Source organism: Myotis myotis, unplaced genomic scaffold, assembly GCF_014108235.1.
Source record: "Myotis myotis isolate mMyoMyo1 unplaced genomic scaffold, mMyoMyo1.p scaffold_m19_p_1, whole genome shotgun sequence".
In the NCBI taxonomy this organism is placed as follows: Eukaryota; Metazoa; Chordata; class Mammalia; order Chiroptera; family Vespertilionidae; genus Myotis; species Myotis myotis.
This window is the reverse complement of record NW_023416313.1, coordinates 218057683-218073143: the sequence shown is the minus strand read 5'-3', so window position 1 is coordinate 218073143 and position 15461 is coordinate 218057683. Positions and strand designations below refer to the sequence as shown.

Here is a 15461-nt window from a genome sequence, read left to right as displayed (position 1 = left end):
CTGGCTGGGTGGCTATGCCCCCCTCACCCGCCCACCCTTACCCCCAAGAGCCCCCTCTCTTCCCCCAGCCAGCTCTGTCCACAGACAAAGCCACAGCAACTCCATAAACCTGACAGGCCAGCAGCCCCAACCCCAAGCCCTGCCCAGGAGGGAATCACGGAGGTTGGTGGGGAGAAGTTCAAGGCCTGATGCACGAGAGAGAAGAGAGGTGAGAAGCAGGCGCCCAGACCCCAGGAGGGAGGAAGGTGAGCGCTGAAAGGCCCCGGCCTGAAAGGTGGGGGAGGCAGGGCCTGTACTCACCTGCACCACTTCTATCCCTCGCTTCCTGTGGAGGAAAACAAAGAAAACAAAGGTTACTGGGCAGGCAGGAAGTGTCCTTCCAGAATGTTCCCTACAGCCAGCTGAAGGCAGGAGGGGAGGAGAGCCGGTGGCTGCACCTCTCGGGCTGTGCTCCCCAGAACAGCCTCACCTTCAAGGGGAAGGTCTATGAACTTCCCGCCGGTCCTCAAAGCCACCTTCTGGCAGAAAGAGGGGGCTGTTCCCCAGAAGGACTTGGCCAGAGGCCTACAGAGACCCCAGTCCTCACAGCCAGCCATCTCCCCTTCAACCCCTGTCCAGCCTGCACTGCCCGAGGCCCCTCCCACCCCCATATTCACTCCCCTATTTACCCCCAGGTCTGGCCCAGCCTGTCCCACTCCAGCCCATCCACTCTCCCTCATGCAGGAGCCCCAAAAGCTTCAGTCTCTCCAGCTGCTTGTCCACTCCCAGCCATCTCTGGCCCCCACTGACACCCTGCCCACCCTCTGACCCTGGTTCAACCATCTCAGCCTCACCAATATCCCCCGGGGTTGGGCCTCATCTCCGTCTCTCTCTCCCACAATCCCAGGGCCTCTGATCTCCAATACCAGTGCCCTGACTCACCTGCCCCATACAGAGCCTGGGATGGGAGTCTCCCCAGAGCAACAAAGGCTCCCTGACGATTCACTCACCTTGACCTTCCCCGCCCCACATTCTCACTGCAAGCAGGACTACAGGGCTGGTTGCATCTCCAAGCCTTGGTCCTTACCTTCCATCTCAGCCTTTAGGATTGGGCTCACACAGGAAGCCAGCCCTGACCCCCCTTCACCCCATCCCCTCAGAGCCAGAATGCTCCTGAGGACTTGGGGTACCACTACTGGGCCCTCTGTCACTGGTGCGAGGGGAGCTGGAGAAGCACAGGGGTCCGTATGGACCATAGATGGCATGCCCATATGCACTTTCCTGGAAAAAAGGCCAGGCCTCCCGTAGATGCTCAGGGCTGGGACCAGGAGAGGTCAGGAATCGAGTTTACTGGCCCACATCCCTTCCTCGGAGCAGGGACCGTGGCAGATTCAGTGACTGTGTGCCATGCCTAGCCATGGTGCCCGCCCAGCATAGAGATGCTCCGTAAACCTAAGTGTGTAAACCACAGCTCAGTTCCTGAGGGGCTCACAGGCTGCAGAAAAGGCACAACAAATGCAACAGCCATAGCTCAGGCCCTGAGGGGCCCCGGTCTGCGGGAGGAGCTGGCCCAACCTCCTTGGGGAACAGGCCCTGTCCCCTCACATGGCACAGCTGAGGGGACACCTACCAACCTTCCATTTGTTGACTCGCTCATGCAACAAGTGGGCCCCAGAGTCTTCTGAGAGCCCGGCCAGGAGCGGAACCTCACAAGGAAGCCACTACCTGAGACAGCAAGACGGAGCGGAGACGGCTCACCAGGTCACACTGCGTGCGGAGTGTGCCCGGCCGCCTGCCCCTCAACCCAACACCTTCACAGAACCCCCAGCCCAAACCCAATTTGAAAACCATGGGGTTGATCCCGGGGTCCACACTGGCACACAGCTTCTTTGCAGTTCTGGAAGGAATGGTGGCCAGTACCCATCAGCTGCCATGACTCCATGAAGGGACAAACTGGACACAACAGCACAGCCCTGGGCCACCAGAGCCCGCGGCCAGGGGACAGCCAGCATCGCCAGGACCTGGGCCACACCCAGCCACCAGCTCACAGCCCACACTATTTCGGAGCCCTGCCTCGTCCCCAGGTTGTCCTGGCTCCACATGAGCATCAGTGACAGTAAACTGCCACCGTCACTCGGCACTCGGCTGGAACTGGCCAGGTTGGGCTCAGTGTACCACCTGACCCCCGACCCTTCCCTCCCCCTGCTTCTGTACAGAAATCTTCAACAGCTGAGGGAGAAGTAAGTTCCCAGGAAGCGCCAAATGACCAGAGTGAGACCGCACGGTGGGACAGACAGGGACGCTGGGGAGCCAGAGGGCACGTGGACGTGACCCACACCAGGTGCAGGGCCTCCCCGGGTGCCGGCCAGGGCCTGAGTCTTGCCCTCTGAGTCAATCCTTGTGGCATCCAGATTATCCCCGTGTGCCTGTCGTTCCCCTTACGAAGCCTTGTCATTCCCACTGTCCGCATGTGACTTCTTCCCAGGCAGCTCTCCCCCGCCAGGCCTGCAAACAAACAGGCCTCTAACTTTGAAAACAGATGGAACTGGAAACATAAAAGAAACAAAGAACGCCGAGCACAGACAGGCTGAAACCCTGAAGTGCGGCTGATCTCCCAGGAGTGAGAGCACAGTTCCTGGGCAGCCAGGGCTCCAAGAACAGGAGAAGCTGCAACTCAGGCAGAAAGGAGGGGGCTGAGCTCCCGTCAGTCCTCCATCCCCCCCAGACGGTGTGGGGGCTAAGGCACCCCAGTGCCCGCCGCACAGATGCCCTCCCCGGCACCGACGGAGGGGCAGGGAGGGCCCATTACTCTGATGAGCAGAGAGAGGCCTGAGCTGGGCAAGCCTGGTCTGCATACTCCAGGACCATGGTGTAACAGGGGACTGAGGGGGAGGCGGGGGGCGGGGGGCAGGGGGCAGGTGAAACACACACACACACACACACACACACACACACACACACAGCAGCCCGCTCAGGAAAACACAACGAAACCTGCTGGGCTCCCTTCCTCGTCAGGAACTCCTACAGGACAGAGGTGCCCACAACCTCCATTCCCAAGCAGCAGGCTCCTGAAACCAGCCATGACCAGAAAGTCCAGAAGTTGAATCCTAACACCAAAGGGGAAGGGGCAGGGAAGGGAGAGAGGGAGGCAGGAGCGGGGAGAAGGGAAGAGAAACCAGAGCTGGTTGTCAAGTGCTTAACTGATCCTCATGGAAACCCCAACTCCAGGATCCCACCCCACAGACATGCAAATACGCCAAGTGCTGCAGGCTGTGGCTGTCAACTGCCACACTGTCTATGATAGCAAACGACGGGCAGTGACCTCTCCCCCACCCCCAAAGAAGGGGCACACACATCAGGGAACACTAGGCAGCAGTTAAAAAGAATGAGGGCCCTAACCGGTTCGGCTCAGTGGCAAGAGCGTTGGCCCCCAGACCGAAGGGTCCCGGGTTCAATTCCCGGTCAAAGGCATGTACCTTGGTGGGGGTGCGTGAGGGAGGCACAGGCCATGGATGTGACACATCCGGAAGGTTATCACTAGACACCTTGGGACTATGACCCCCATCGAGCAGCAGACCTGCAAGGCCCCGTGAAAACCAGTAGGCTCAGGACACGTTGCTAGGCACTCTGGGTCTCAGCTGTCACATCTGTTAAATGGGTATGACCTTTTGGTCCAACAGGACCTTCCTAGGCAGGTATGAGACCTCTGTGTCTCTCTCACATTGATGTTTCTCTCTGTCTCTCCCCCTCCCTTCCCTCTAAAAAGAATGAGGATGTGCTCCAGGCACACATAGGGCATTCACGCTCTCTAAGACACTGCTAGTGAACATGAGGTGTAAAACTCTGTGCTCAGCAGACATTATCTGGGTTGAGCACAACCAATACACAGAACGAATCTGAAAGCACTACAAGAAAATGGTCACAGGGCAGCCTCTTGTTGAGGGCAAGTGTGGCCAGGGGGGAGGGGAGGGGTGGGGTGGGGAGACTTCCTTTTCACTGTGCATGCCCCTGCATCTCTTGAATTCTGTGCCCTGTGCCTCTAATATAATCTCGAAAGCTAGAGAAGTCACTTTTCTTAAATTATCTTTTAAATGACAGGTAACACTAGCTGCCCGCATTCCCAGCGCCTGGCAGGAAGCAGATGCCTGAGAAGGACATGAGTCACTGACTGGCTGAAGCGAGAGAGCTCAGGATTCACCAGGAGAGCTTCCAAACTCTCAACGAGCAACTGCGGCCACACCCACTCCGGGGCACGGACTGCCATGCGTGGGAGCATTCGATTCAGAGCCATTTAAAGACTCGGACCCTGGGAAACAGGCCGGAGTTTGTCAAGCACCCGGTGTTGCTGGGGAGCGGCCAGATGTGGGAACGGTGCTGCTGGTAGCAGGACCAAATCTGCCCAACAACGGGGGAGGGGAGCAGGTTTCATTCCAGGGCAGCCCTGCCAGATCTTGGGACAGGAATGAAGGGCACAGAAGAACCAGAAAGCGCTGTGATGCTCACACTCCAGGCAGGGGAGGCCGCACGCCAGCCCCAGGAGAGGGCCGAAAAGGGCATCTCCCGGGAACTGGGCACGTGTCCATCTCTGCAACCACGGTGGTGCCAGGAAGTGGTTAGAATCCCAGGACTCAGCTGACCAGACAGTTCAGGAACTGTCTATGGAAATGCATGAGGTGGGACACGTCCCCAAGGAGAGCACGGAACCAGACCCAACTGTACCTAGTGCCTCAGTTTCGTCTGTCAAATGAGGAGACTCCTGGAACCCAGCCAAGGGGCTGCTCTGCCCGGCCTTCCTGCCTTTCAGAACTGCCCTCCTCAGTCCTGCGTGGTTCCGAAGGGCAAACAACTGAGAGGCAGCCACGCCCCCCTCCAGGGGTGGGTATGTGGCCTGCACCTCACACAGCTGTAGGATGGGCATGCAGCCTGAGCCAGGCCATCGCTGATCCTTCCCAGGATGGGTCCTGGGACTCCCAGCAGCAAAGGGCACAGCCCCTGCTGCCTCTGAGTGCTCAGACTCTCGGGGTCACGCCAGAAGTAAAGGCCAGCATTCTCTGCCCAAGCCTGTCTTCTCGGGGCTTCCAGCTGCGGGGTTTTGCTGAGACCAATTTACACTGAGTTTCTGTCACTGGCCACTGCCCTGCTTTCTACAGCAGGTCCTCAGTAAGCGACAGTGGCCACCTGGTCCTGGAATTGACGGAAGTTACCCTGGATGACCTGCCTGGAGAGGGGATGGCAAAGGAGCTGATAAAGAGGACCCAAGGCAGGAGAAGGAGAAAAGAGCTCCCCAGAAGCCCCAGGAGGCAGGGCCATCAAGAAGAAGCATCCACTAGCCCAAGCCACAAGGCCATGTCAGGCCCTAGGCACAGGCCATGGATGAGACACATCAGGTATCACTAGACACTTTGGGACTATGACCCCCATCGATCAGCAGACCTGCAAGGCCCCGTGAAAACCAGTAGGCTCAGCACATGTTGCTAGCCACTCTGGGTCTCAGTTTTTACATCTGTTAAATGGGTACGACCTTTTGGTCCAACAGGACCTTCCTGAGCAGGTATGAGACCTGAGGGCTACAAGCAAGTGAAGCTTGTGAGATGGTGCATCAGCAGGGGAGAGAGATGCAGGCCGAGACACAGAGGTCCCCTCTGACCAACGAGGAGAGACGGTCCAGTGACAGCTGGAAGAATTCAGGAGCTCAGAGAGAGCAGAGCAGTGACCAATGAGTGAAGCTTGAAAAAATAGGGCCCCTCATCAAGAACCGCTTTCCTGCAATGTGCAAGGTCACAGTCACTTACAAGCCGTCCCTGAAGAGAGGGCCCGCAGGATCAGCCGGCTGTGTAGGGAGGCCAGGCCTCCAAGGAACAATGTCACAGGAGAGGGAATCGACCCAGAAACGCAGGCTCCCCCACCAACGGGCAAGGAGAAAGCAGCTGCACCTGCACAGCGCTAACACCCACTTAGAGACGAAGCGTGTAATTATGCCCGTGCTAAGCCTGCACACGCTCATCCAAGCTGTTCAGAGCACACTTTGGTAATCACCAGATTTCAGAAGCCCCAATACAAAGTCCCTTTGTACCCACAAGGCCTGCAGGCAACCTCCTCCTGCTCTCCCTGCCCTGCCAAGGACTCGGGGTTCCCCGAACAGGTGGCTGGGCCTCCTCTCGCCCATGCATGCAGAGGACATGCTGTTCCCGCTGCCTCAGAAGCCACCCCAGCACCAACACCCAGCCCACCCTCCTTGGCTCCCCCCTCGCACCCCCTGGGCCTCTGCACCCCAGCGCCGAGCACAGATGTGGAGGTGGCCTCGCTGAAAGCTCCATGGGGGACATTAGTGGTGGCCACCAGCACAGGCAGCTCTCCTCCTCTAGGAATTCCACTGTACAGCCCCACCCCCAGGTTAGGCAGAGCTATGTGCCTTGCTTTGGCCAATATCACATCCAAGTAGAAGCATTCAACTGCCAGTGCCCAGCTCCCTGGCCAGTCCTCCTAGACCTCAGCGACTGTGGGAGCACGAGGACACCGACAACTCCCAAAGCCAGTCCAAACCCATTCCTGGAAAGAAACCGGGCTGGGTGGCGATGAAGCCAGGCCGGGAACCAGAGAGAACTATTTGGCTAGCAGTGGTTCTCAACCAGGGCCATTCTGCCCCCAGGGAACATTTAGTAACCTGAAGACATCTCTTTATCATAACTAGGCAAAGTTCTGGCATCCAGAAAGGAAAGGCCCTACAATGCACAGGACAGCCCCTTAAAACAAAGAACTACCCGGCCTGAACTGTCCACGTTACCGAGGTTAAGGATGTGGGATACAGAAGACCAGCACTGAGCCACCACAGGGAGGACACCAGCCCTGGAGAGTCACACAGCTCCAGAGTAAACACTGAATAAGCTACAAACCTTTGTTGCAAACCTCCCAGAGTTGCTTGTTTTTGCAGCCTAACCTGGCCTATCCTGACTGGTAAACACTCCTTGAGGAAACAGGGCTTGTGTCCCCTGTCTGCATCCCAAATTCTTATGGTACCTGGCATGTGGCATTTGGAATACAAGGTGTCGGGGGTGGGGGTGGGGGTGGGGGGAAATAGTGCCAGTCCCTCCTCTCATCAAAGCTTCCCAGGACGGACCTGCTCTCCAAAAACACCCAGGCCAGACACAACTCAGTGCATTTGCACCAGCTGCTCCCTCTGCTAGAAGCTGCTCCTTCTGCTAGAATGCCTTTCCTCCTTGGCAAACTCCTGCTCGCCCATCAAAAACAGCTCAAACGTCATACTCACAGAGAGGCCGTTGCCTGGCCCTTCCCGGGCAGCAATGCTGGCTCTTTAGGCATTCAACCCTCTGACACTTAAGACTGCTCTGTGCTCAGCTTCCGATGGGGAGCCCCTGAGGCCAGAGACCGTGCTCTTTATTAGGCACCGTGCCCGCGGCAGACCCCGCACCGGCTGGTGTTTGGAGTCCCAGCCTCCCAGTGCCAGGGCTCCATCCGGAGCCTTCCCTGCCTGTTTGCTTCCTGGGCAGCCTGGTTCACTTGCTGATAGTTTCATACTTTGGATTTTCCTCCTATTAATAGTTCCAGAGACTGAAATGCCCCAATATAAAGGCAGCATATGAACAGAACTGTAAAGCCAGCACAGACATTTGAACTGTTTGGACAGCTCCAGGAAAGACCCAATAAACTGGAAGCTGCCATATGTCTCTTTTTTTTGTTTTGTTTTGTTTTGAGCAGGGTGGGGTGGCACCCTTCCCCTGATTGGGGACTAAAAACCTTCCCTTATTGGTGCCCCACCTGGAGGAGGCAGGGGAGGGCGGGCCACAGGGCACCCAAGTCACCGCGGCATGCCTGTGTTCCTGCAGAGCCGAATGAGGCGCTCGGTCGGTCAGGAAGCGGGAAGCGGCTTCTCTTCAGGAACCCAGGATGTGGGCGGAAGGCAGAGGCAGTGACTCACCTTCCCGGGAAAGCGGAACCTCCAGGGCGGAGAGGCCTTTGCTGCTGAGGCACCTTTAAACACGCCTCAACCTTCAGGATGGGGAAACTGAGGCAGGGGTGGGCTGGAGATTACCCGAGGGTGTGTTCTGCTACATCCAAAGTGTCACCCTTTCAGACTGGAAATCACCCCAAATTTTTTATCTGAAAACTAATCTTGAAATTCCCTTAATGGTGCTTGACACACCCCTACCTTTTAATATAAAAATTCTCTACTTTGATGTCTTTTTAAGATTTGTACTACTCCTTGCAAGTGCTGTAGTTTTTCTTTCTCCTAAATAGGGCTGGGCCCTAAGTTGCAGGGGGAGGTTATAGGAGCAGGAGCGGCACAGAGGCTGCTGGAAGAGCCTGTTGCAGACTCCCCCCCCCCCCCCACCACCACCCCCCTCAGCTGTTAGCCCCCTGCCTTGGGGCTAATGACTCAGAGGCTCAGAATCTTCACAGCAGTTGCTCATTCCCAAGAATGCTAAGTTATTTATCATCAGCCTAAAAAGCAAGGTAAGCTACGGAGGAAGAAAGATGACAGCATTCCTGTACTGACACTTCCCTCCTTGGCACCCATGGGGCAGGGGGAGGCCTGCCCAAGGCCTGAATCATTTCTTTGCACCTATCCTCAAGGTACCACAAGCCCTTAAAATAACTGCTCAGGCCCGGCTGGCGTGGCTCAGAGGTTGAGCATTACCTATGAACCAGGACAGTGCTCGGCAAACCTCGGCTCACAAGTCACATGCGGCTCTTTGGCCCCTTGAGTGCGGCTCTTCCACAAAATACCAGCTCTTCCACAAAATACCGACTTCTGCGCATGGGCCACGAAGTTTCAATCACACTGTACGTGCGCGCCCGCACATGGTATTTTGTGGAAGAGCCACACTCAAGGGGCCAAAGAGCCGCATGTGGCTCATGAGCCGTGGTTTGCCGACCACGGAACTAGATCACAGTTCGATTCTGGTCAGGGCACATGCCCTGGTTGCAGGCTCAATCCCTAATGGGGGATGTGCAGGAGGCAGTTGATCAATGATTCTCTCTCATCATTGATGTTTCTATCTCTCTCCCTCTCCCTTCCTCTCGGAATCAATAAAAATATATTTTTAAAAATAAAAAAATAAGTGCTCAGGTGTGTGTCCCAGCCTGAGTTTTGGGCAGCTAACACTTCTGAAGGCTGTGCTCCCCAATAGATTGAACATCCCCACCCACCGTTCCTGCGAACACTCCCAGAGGGTGGAAGGTTCAGGGTTCCTTGAGCCCTGCCATTGTTGGGGAGGGGGCGTCTCTATCCTGTGCTGGGTTTCCAACTGCACAAGCCCTGAGTTCCCTTCTGATTGTCATCAGATGTTTGCTGGGCTTTTCTGTCCAGGCCTGGGCTGGCCCAGGAGCAGCTATAAGCCATAAGCCATAAGCCATAAGCCCTGCATAGAGAAGCAAGTGGCCAAGGAAAGCAAGTCAGCCAACTTGTGTGTGAACCACAGGCCCCTGAATACAGCCAACATCTGGGGATAGCAGGGGGACGGGAAGGTGACAGAAGACGCTCTTTGAGCTGCGCCCTGGGGGTGACCAGGAAAAAGACTACCAACACAGGTCATCAGCAGAGTACCATGTGCAGCTGGGGCAAAGCCAGGGCCTCTGGGCATTTGGGGTTTCCTGGGCCCCTCTGCACAGCACCAGGGTTGCTGTCACATCAAACCAAAGGTGAAGTTACCCTCACCGACAATCTCAAGAAACTTCAACTCTGAAACACCTTATTCAAATATTTCACCAACCCCTCAACTATGTACAGGAGAGGGAGCAGGAGGCGGCCCAAGGAGTCAAGCAACAACTGGATCCACTGGTCTGTGAGTAAGGGTAGGGAGCCTGGTTCTGACCTTGGCCCAGTCACTCCCCTTTCAGGCCCCATACATATTCAGTATATGAACACTGTATTCATGTCCTATTGCTACTTAACAAATCAACACAAACGTACTGGTGGAAAACAACACAAGATATTCTCTTACAGTTCTGGAGGTGAGGAGTCTGAAATGCGACGGCAGGGTTGATTCCATCTGGGGGATGTAGGGGGAAATCCTGCCTTCACCTTTTCCAGTTCTAGAGGCTGCCTGCATTCCTTGGCTTGCGGCCACATCACTTTGACCTCTGTTTCTATGATCATATCTTCTGTACCTTGGACCCTTCTGTCTACTTCTTCTAAGGACCTTGTGTTTACAGTTGGCCCTCTCAGATAACCCAGGATAATCCCCCGTCTCAAGATCCCTAACCTTAATCACAACTGCAAAGCCCTTTTCCCCATGGAAGGTACCATATTCAGGTTCTGGGGACACAGTGGAAGGGGGGGGTGGCAGCTTCCTGTCTACCTAAAAACCAAGGCTCTTACCACTCTGCCACCCCACAAATCCAGATGTTCCATGTGTGACCTGTGGGCAGAGGAGAATTTGTCCAGAGGTTTGTTGGGGGCCTTAACTGTCCACAAGGAAAAGGCTGGTGCTCGGCCCCCACAGTGCCTGCAGGGTTCCAAAGGTATCCTGGGCGTAACCAACACAGACACAGGCTCCCTGATGGGAAGAGGTGCCCAGGGCCGGGGAGGAAGGGGCCTGGGCAGTGGAGACCTGAAGCCCCAGGCCTAGAAGGCTTGGCTGTTAAGTGGTGAGGATGAGTGATGGTTCCTGACCCTTAGGTCCACCTAGAGACCCACGAGTGAGGCCCAAACCAGCTACGCCTTCCCACCTCCCTCCCCACACACACACACACACACACTCCAAGGTCACCTGGCTCCACTGAAGGCCATGTCCCTCAGACCCTGCCAAGTGGCTACAAGCAGCTACAGACACTCCCCAAACGCAGAGGCATCTGGAGCCAGAGCCCAGCACCCAGGCACACTAGCATCAACAGAGCCCACTCGGCCCCCGTTAACAGGCCCAGGTGCCAGTCCCTAGCCCCAGCCCCCTTTCCGGATGCATTGATCTAAGGACTCCAGAAACAGGCAGCGACTTCATCTGGTGCCCCTGAGACCCTCAACTTTCAGGGAGGATTTCAGAGGCCGAGGCACAACTCAAACGAATGGGAGGCAACACCAGCAAGTCCTGGGCCCACGCTCCCCACGCAGCCTGCTCTCCCAAGCAAGGAAGACAGGGAACAGAGGAGGAGGTGGGTTGGAGGGCCTACGAGCTGCCACTCCGATGGTCAATGTAGCATTCATTTCCACAGTTGCATTAGAGAGGGTGGCTGTCCTATTTTTTCAAGTGAGGAAATTCAAAGAAATTGTGAAACTTGCCTAAACATTATGCTAAGTGAAATAAGCCAGACACAGAAACACATATACTGCATGGTAACGCTTATATGTGGAATCTTAAAAAAAGAAAGAAGAAGAAAAAAAAAGAGTTGGCCCTGGCCAGTTTGGCTCAGTGGATAGAGCATCCGCCTGTGGACTGAAGGGTCCCAGGTTCGATTCTGGTCAAGGGCATGCACCTTGGTTGTGGGCACATCCCCAGTGGGAGGTGTGCAGGAAGCAGCTGATCGGTGTTTCTCTCTCATCAATGTTTCTAACTCTCAATCCCTTTCCCCTCCTCTCTGTAAAAATCAATAAAATATATTTAAAAAAAAAAAAAAAAGAGTTGAACTCATAGAAACAGAGTAGAACGGTGGTTCCAGGGGCTGGGGGTGGGGAAATGGGGAGGTTGTAAAAGGGTACGAACTTTCAGCTGTAAGATGAATAAGGCCGTAGGGATCTAGCGATGGACACAGTGACCTAGTTGATAACACTGTGTTATTTCGTTGAAATTTGCTGAGAGAAGTGTTTCATACACAAAAAAAATTAAAAAGGGAAATATGTGAGGTGATGGGTGTTTTAATTATCTCAATGGTGGAAGTCCTTCCAGGATTTATACATATATCAAGTCATCACACTGTACACTTTAAATAGCTTACAATTTTATTTGCCAGTTATACTTCCATAAAGCTGGAATACATATATATATATATGAAAGAAACACATCCAAAGACGCACAGCAAGTAAGCAGAGCAGAACCACAATCTAAAGTCAGGTCTGTCTGTCAGTAAAGACCTCCCTCATCACGTGACCCTATGTGACCACCCCACCTGTGAGGGTGGGGGTCCAGCCAGGTCTGCGGGGGGTGAGGCTTTCTGGGGAGAAACTGCTCTGGACAGAGTTGCTGCCCCTCCCTGCCCATCCATTGCCCCAGGGGGGACTAAACTCCCTCCCCAGACCCTTGACCCCCATGACCCCTGGGAGGCCTACAGAAGGCACTTCCTGAGGAGCTGTGACTGGCCTCGGACGTGGCGTGGGCACTGGCCGTGCCCTGGGTTACGTAAGGCCCAGAAGCAGGAGGAGCTGGCAGGTCTGTTTCTCCTCCCTACGGGTTGACAGCTCCTTGGAGGATAATGTCGCCTCAAATGCACACTCTCCGAGCAGAGGGCACCCTTTCTATAAAGCAGGGGACAGGAAGCAGGTCTCAGCTCGGTTGTAGGAAGAGGATGCTAGCTCCCACAGGAAGGACGGTACATGCGGCCGGAGGATCTAGTCACCACCTGTGGTGGGAGGGATCCATGCTGAAGCGATGCCCACATCACAGAGGGCAGACTAGTACGTGGGGCAGGTGTTAGGGCTCAGGTCTCAGGATCCCCCCCCCCCCCCCCCCCCCCCCGCCAATCTCTGAAGCTTTCTGGACCTACCAAGGAGAGCAATGGGCCGGACACAGGACCCCGGTCCCAGGACAGCAGAGGAGCTACAATGTGTGGGCCAGCTGGGCCTCCCAAGGAGGAAAGAATGAGCCCCAGGCCTCCAAGGGCCCCAGAGCCTGATCCCAGCAGGCGGGCACATGCCCCCACCTCCTTCCTGCCTAGCCTCATGCCCTACCAGGCTCTGCAGCTGGGAGCCATGGCAACAGGCCCCAAACAGCTCAAGAAATCCCTCAGAGAGTCCCACGCAGGGTGTCACAGCTGCCACCAACCAAAGCCAGGAGCCAGGAGGAGTGACACATCAAAAGGAGGAAGCCCTGGTTCCAGCCAGAAGACAATGCTTGTGTATGGCCAAGGGCAGCTCCCTGGCCAGGAGACACAGACCTCTGTCCTGAAGGCCACCAGGCCACCCTCCTGCAGTCCCTACACACTCCCCCTCAGCCTGTGACCCTCCACATCTAAAACATGACTCATAACCTCACTGCCCCCCAAAGCCTTCTGAAGCTTCCCTCGTCCACCGTGTCATCCAAGCCTGCGACACCCATCTGCCCACCTCCTTTCCCTGTCCAGCAATCTTCCCCCAATCTGCTCCTCACACACCTGGCTTCATGCCCTCCCCCGACAGGCTGGTTCTGCCACTCTTCCAAACACCTGCCCACCCTGTTGGCACCTCGTCTGGAACACCACACCCCTTGCCCACTGTCCACAACACTGGCAGGCTCTTCCTTATATGACCTGCTAGAGGACAGCCCAAGAAGATGGCCACTGAGGAGCCCAAGGACCAGCAAACGATGCCTCGTCCTAAACACGATTCCTCCTTACCAAAGGACAGGCCCACAGCCCACTCTGTTCCCACCCTTGTGGGGGGGGGGCTGGGGGTCTCTAAAGTCCATGCACACTTCCCTGACGCGGGATATTCATCTGGTCCACAGCTCTCTGGGAATGATCCTAGTTGTCACAGGACAGGGGCAGGTAGTGGGCGCTTTTTTTGTTTGTTTTGTCAGGTTTTCTTAAACTAAATTTCTCCTAGTGACTCGCTTTCTCATGAACCACCTTTCTATCCAAGGTGGCATCCTATTGAGGACAGGTACCCTTTCCATCGTCTTCACTGGTAGACAGCAGCAACAGCATATGCAAAGGTCCTGGGGTAGGAAAGAGCACCTGAAGAACTGAGAAAAGACCATGGTGGCAGAGCCCCAGTGGGGAGTGAGAAGGGCAGGAGGCGTGTCTCCAGGCCCTGGGGGCCTATTGATGTGCTCTTTAGTAACCTGGGCCAAGAACTTCTCTCTGCTTAAGCTCATCTGATTTGGCTCTTCTATTACTTGCAGCCACAGAATCCTGGCTACTACAACGCCCAAACCAAAACATCATATTCTACCACCTTCTCCACCAACCTGCGCCTCAATCTCTGATTTTTGGAAATATGGCTTTATTGATTCTTTTAATTATTTTTAGAGAGAGAGAAACATTAGTCAGCTGCCTCCTATACATCCCCTACTGGGGACAGCGCCGTGCAACCCGGGCAAGTGCCCTGACCAAGAATTGAAACACAGTGCCTGGCATAACACTCAACCAACTGAGCCGCACCCACCAGGGCTGCACTTCAATCTTGAAAGCAACCACCACCACCCAGCCAGAAGCCTGGCATCACCCTCCACTTTTCTCCCTTGTCCCTATGCCAGTCACACAGAGGGTTTCATCTGGACCTCTAGGCAGCCAAGGGCTGGTGGCCCCTCCACCAGGGAGGTGGCCTGCTGCATGCTGAATACAGACCAGGAAGAGACGAGCAGATGGCCACTCAGCTGAGGGAAAAAGAGACATCCCCACCCCCCTTAACACAGGCTGGCTGATTGCATATAATTATGAAGGGGAAACGCTCTTTAAAATTAGCTTCTCAAACGCAGATAATTTCAAGTGTCCCTTGCAGTGTGATAACAGCGACTGCCACACAAATGTTTTATCCTTCAGGTCCCTCCGGGGGTTGGTGAGAGAGCAAAGGCTTCCCATTGCCCAGGGAAAGCACCGGCCCAGGAGACCCAGCTCAGAGCCAGCCTGGCTCCCTCCACAGCTGGCTCAGGATTCTGCCCAAGGGTATTTGCTGTTCGAACTCAAGTCCCAAGAACAACCAGTTCATAACAAGAACAGCTTCACTGACTGCGTGCCTCCCATGGCCAGGTCTGTACTCTGTGCCTCAGTTTTCCCGTCTGTAACATGGGTGTTCGACTCTCGGCATTCTGGAGGACTGAATGATGCCAGCACATTGTGAACATCGGTCAGTGTCAGTCACTACGCTCCTCCTCTCCTTGAACCCTCAGGACAGCACTGGCCCCGCTGCACACACACGTGGAACCTGAAGCTCAGAGAATAATGTGAGCCATTCAGCTACAGCAAGCGTGGGGAACCTTTTTCTGCCAAGGGCCATTTAGATAGTTATAACATCATTCACTTAATATAGTTCACTTACTATAAATGTTGCTATGAAAAAGCTCCTAGATTTATTGAATTTCGAGTCCCGACCGCGGTTGCCTTTGCAGGGTCAGACCAAATGATTTCCCAGGCCTTATACGGCCCGGCCGGACATTCCCCACCGGAGCTAGAGGGTGAGGAGCAGGGATGCGAACCTAGCTCTGCCCTAGTCTAAACTCCATACTCTTGTCACTCTGGATCCCTGTTGGGCTCAGGGGATGGTGGAAAAGGTGCCACTCAGAGCTTCTCAGTATGCCACTCCTGGCAGAGCCGACAGACCTGTGTGCACCCTGACCTCAGCGAGCAGCCCGGCCCTCCCAGCCTTGGCACACCACCCTCTGCAGCTCTCTAGGTTT

The 15461-nt window shown here is 55.3% G+C and overlaps 1 protein-coding gene across 3 annotated transcripts in view; it reads right to left on the bottom strand.

Moving 5' to 3' along the window:
• ITPK1 (inositol-tetrakisphosphate 1-kinase) overlaps window positions 1-15461 on the bottom strand; it is a 135173-nt gene that overhangs the window by 102733 nt on the left and 16979 nt on the right. For all 3 annotated transcript variants that reach the window (XM_036316193.1, XM_036316212.1, XM_036316203.1), the window contains one exon: window positions 301-325. In XM_036316193.1, the coding sequence (XP_036172086.1) occupies window positions 301-325 (25 nt within the window). The remainder of the gene's footprint in view (window positions 1-300; window positions 326-15461) is intronic.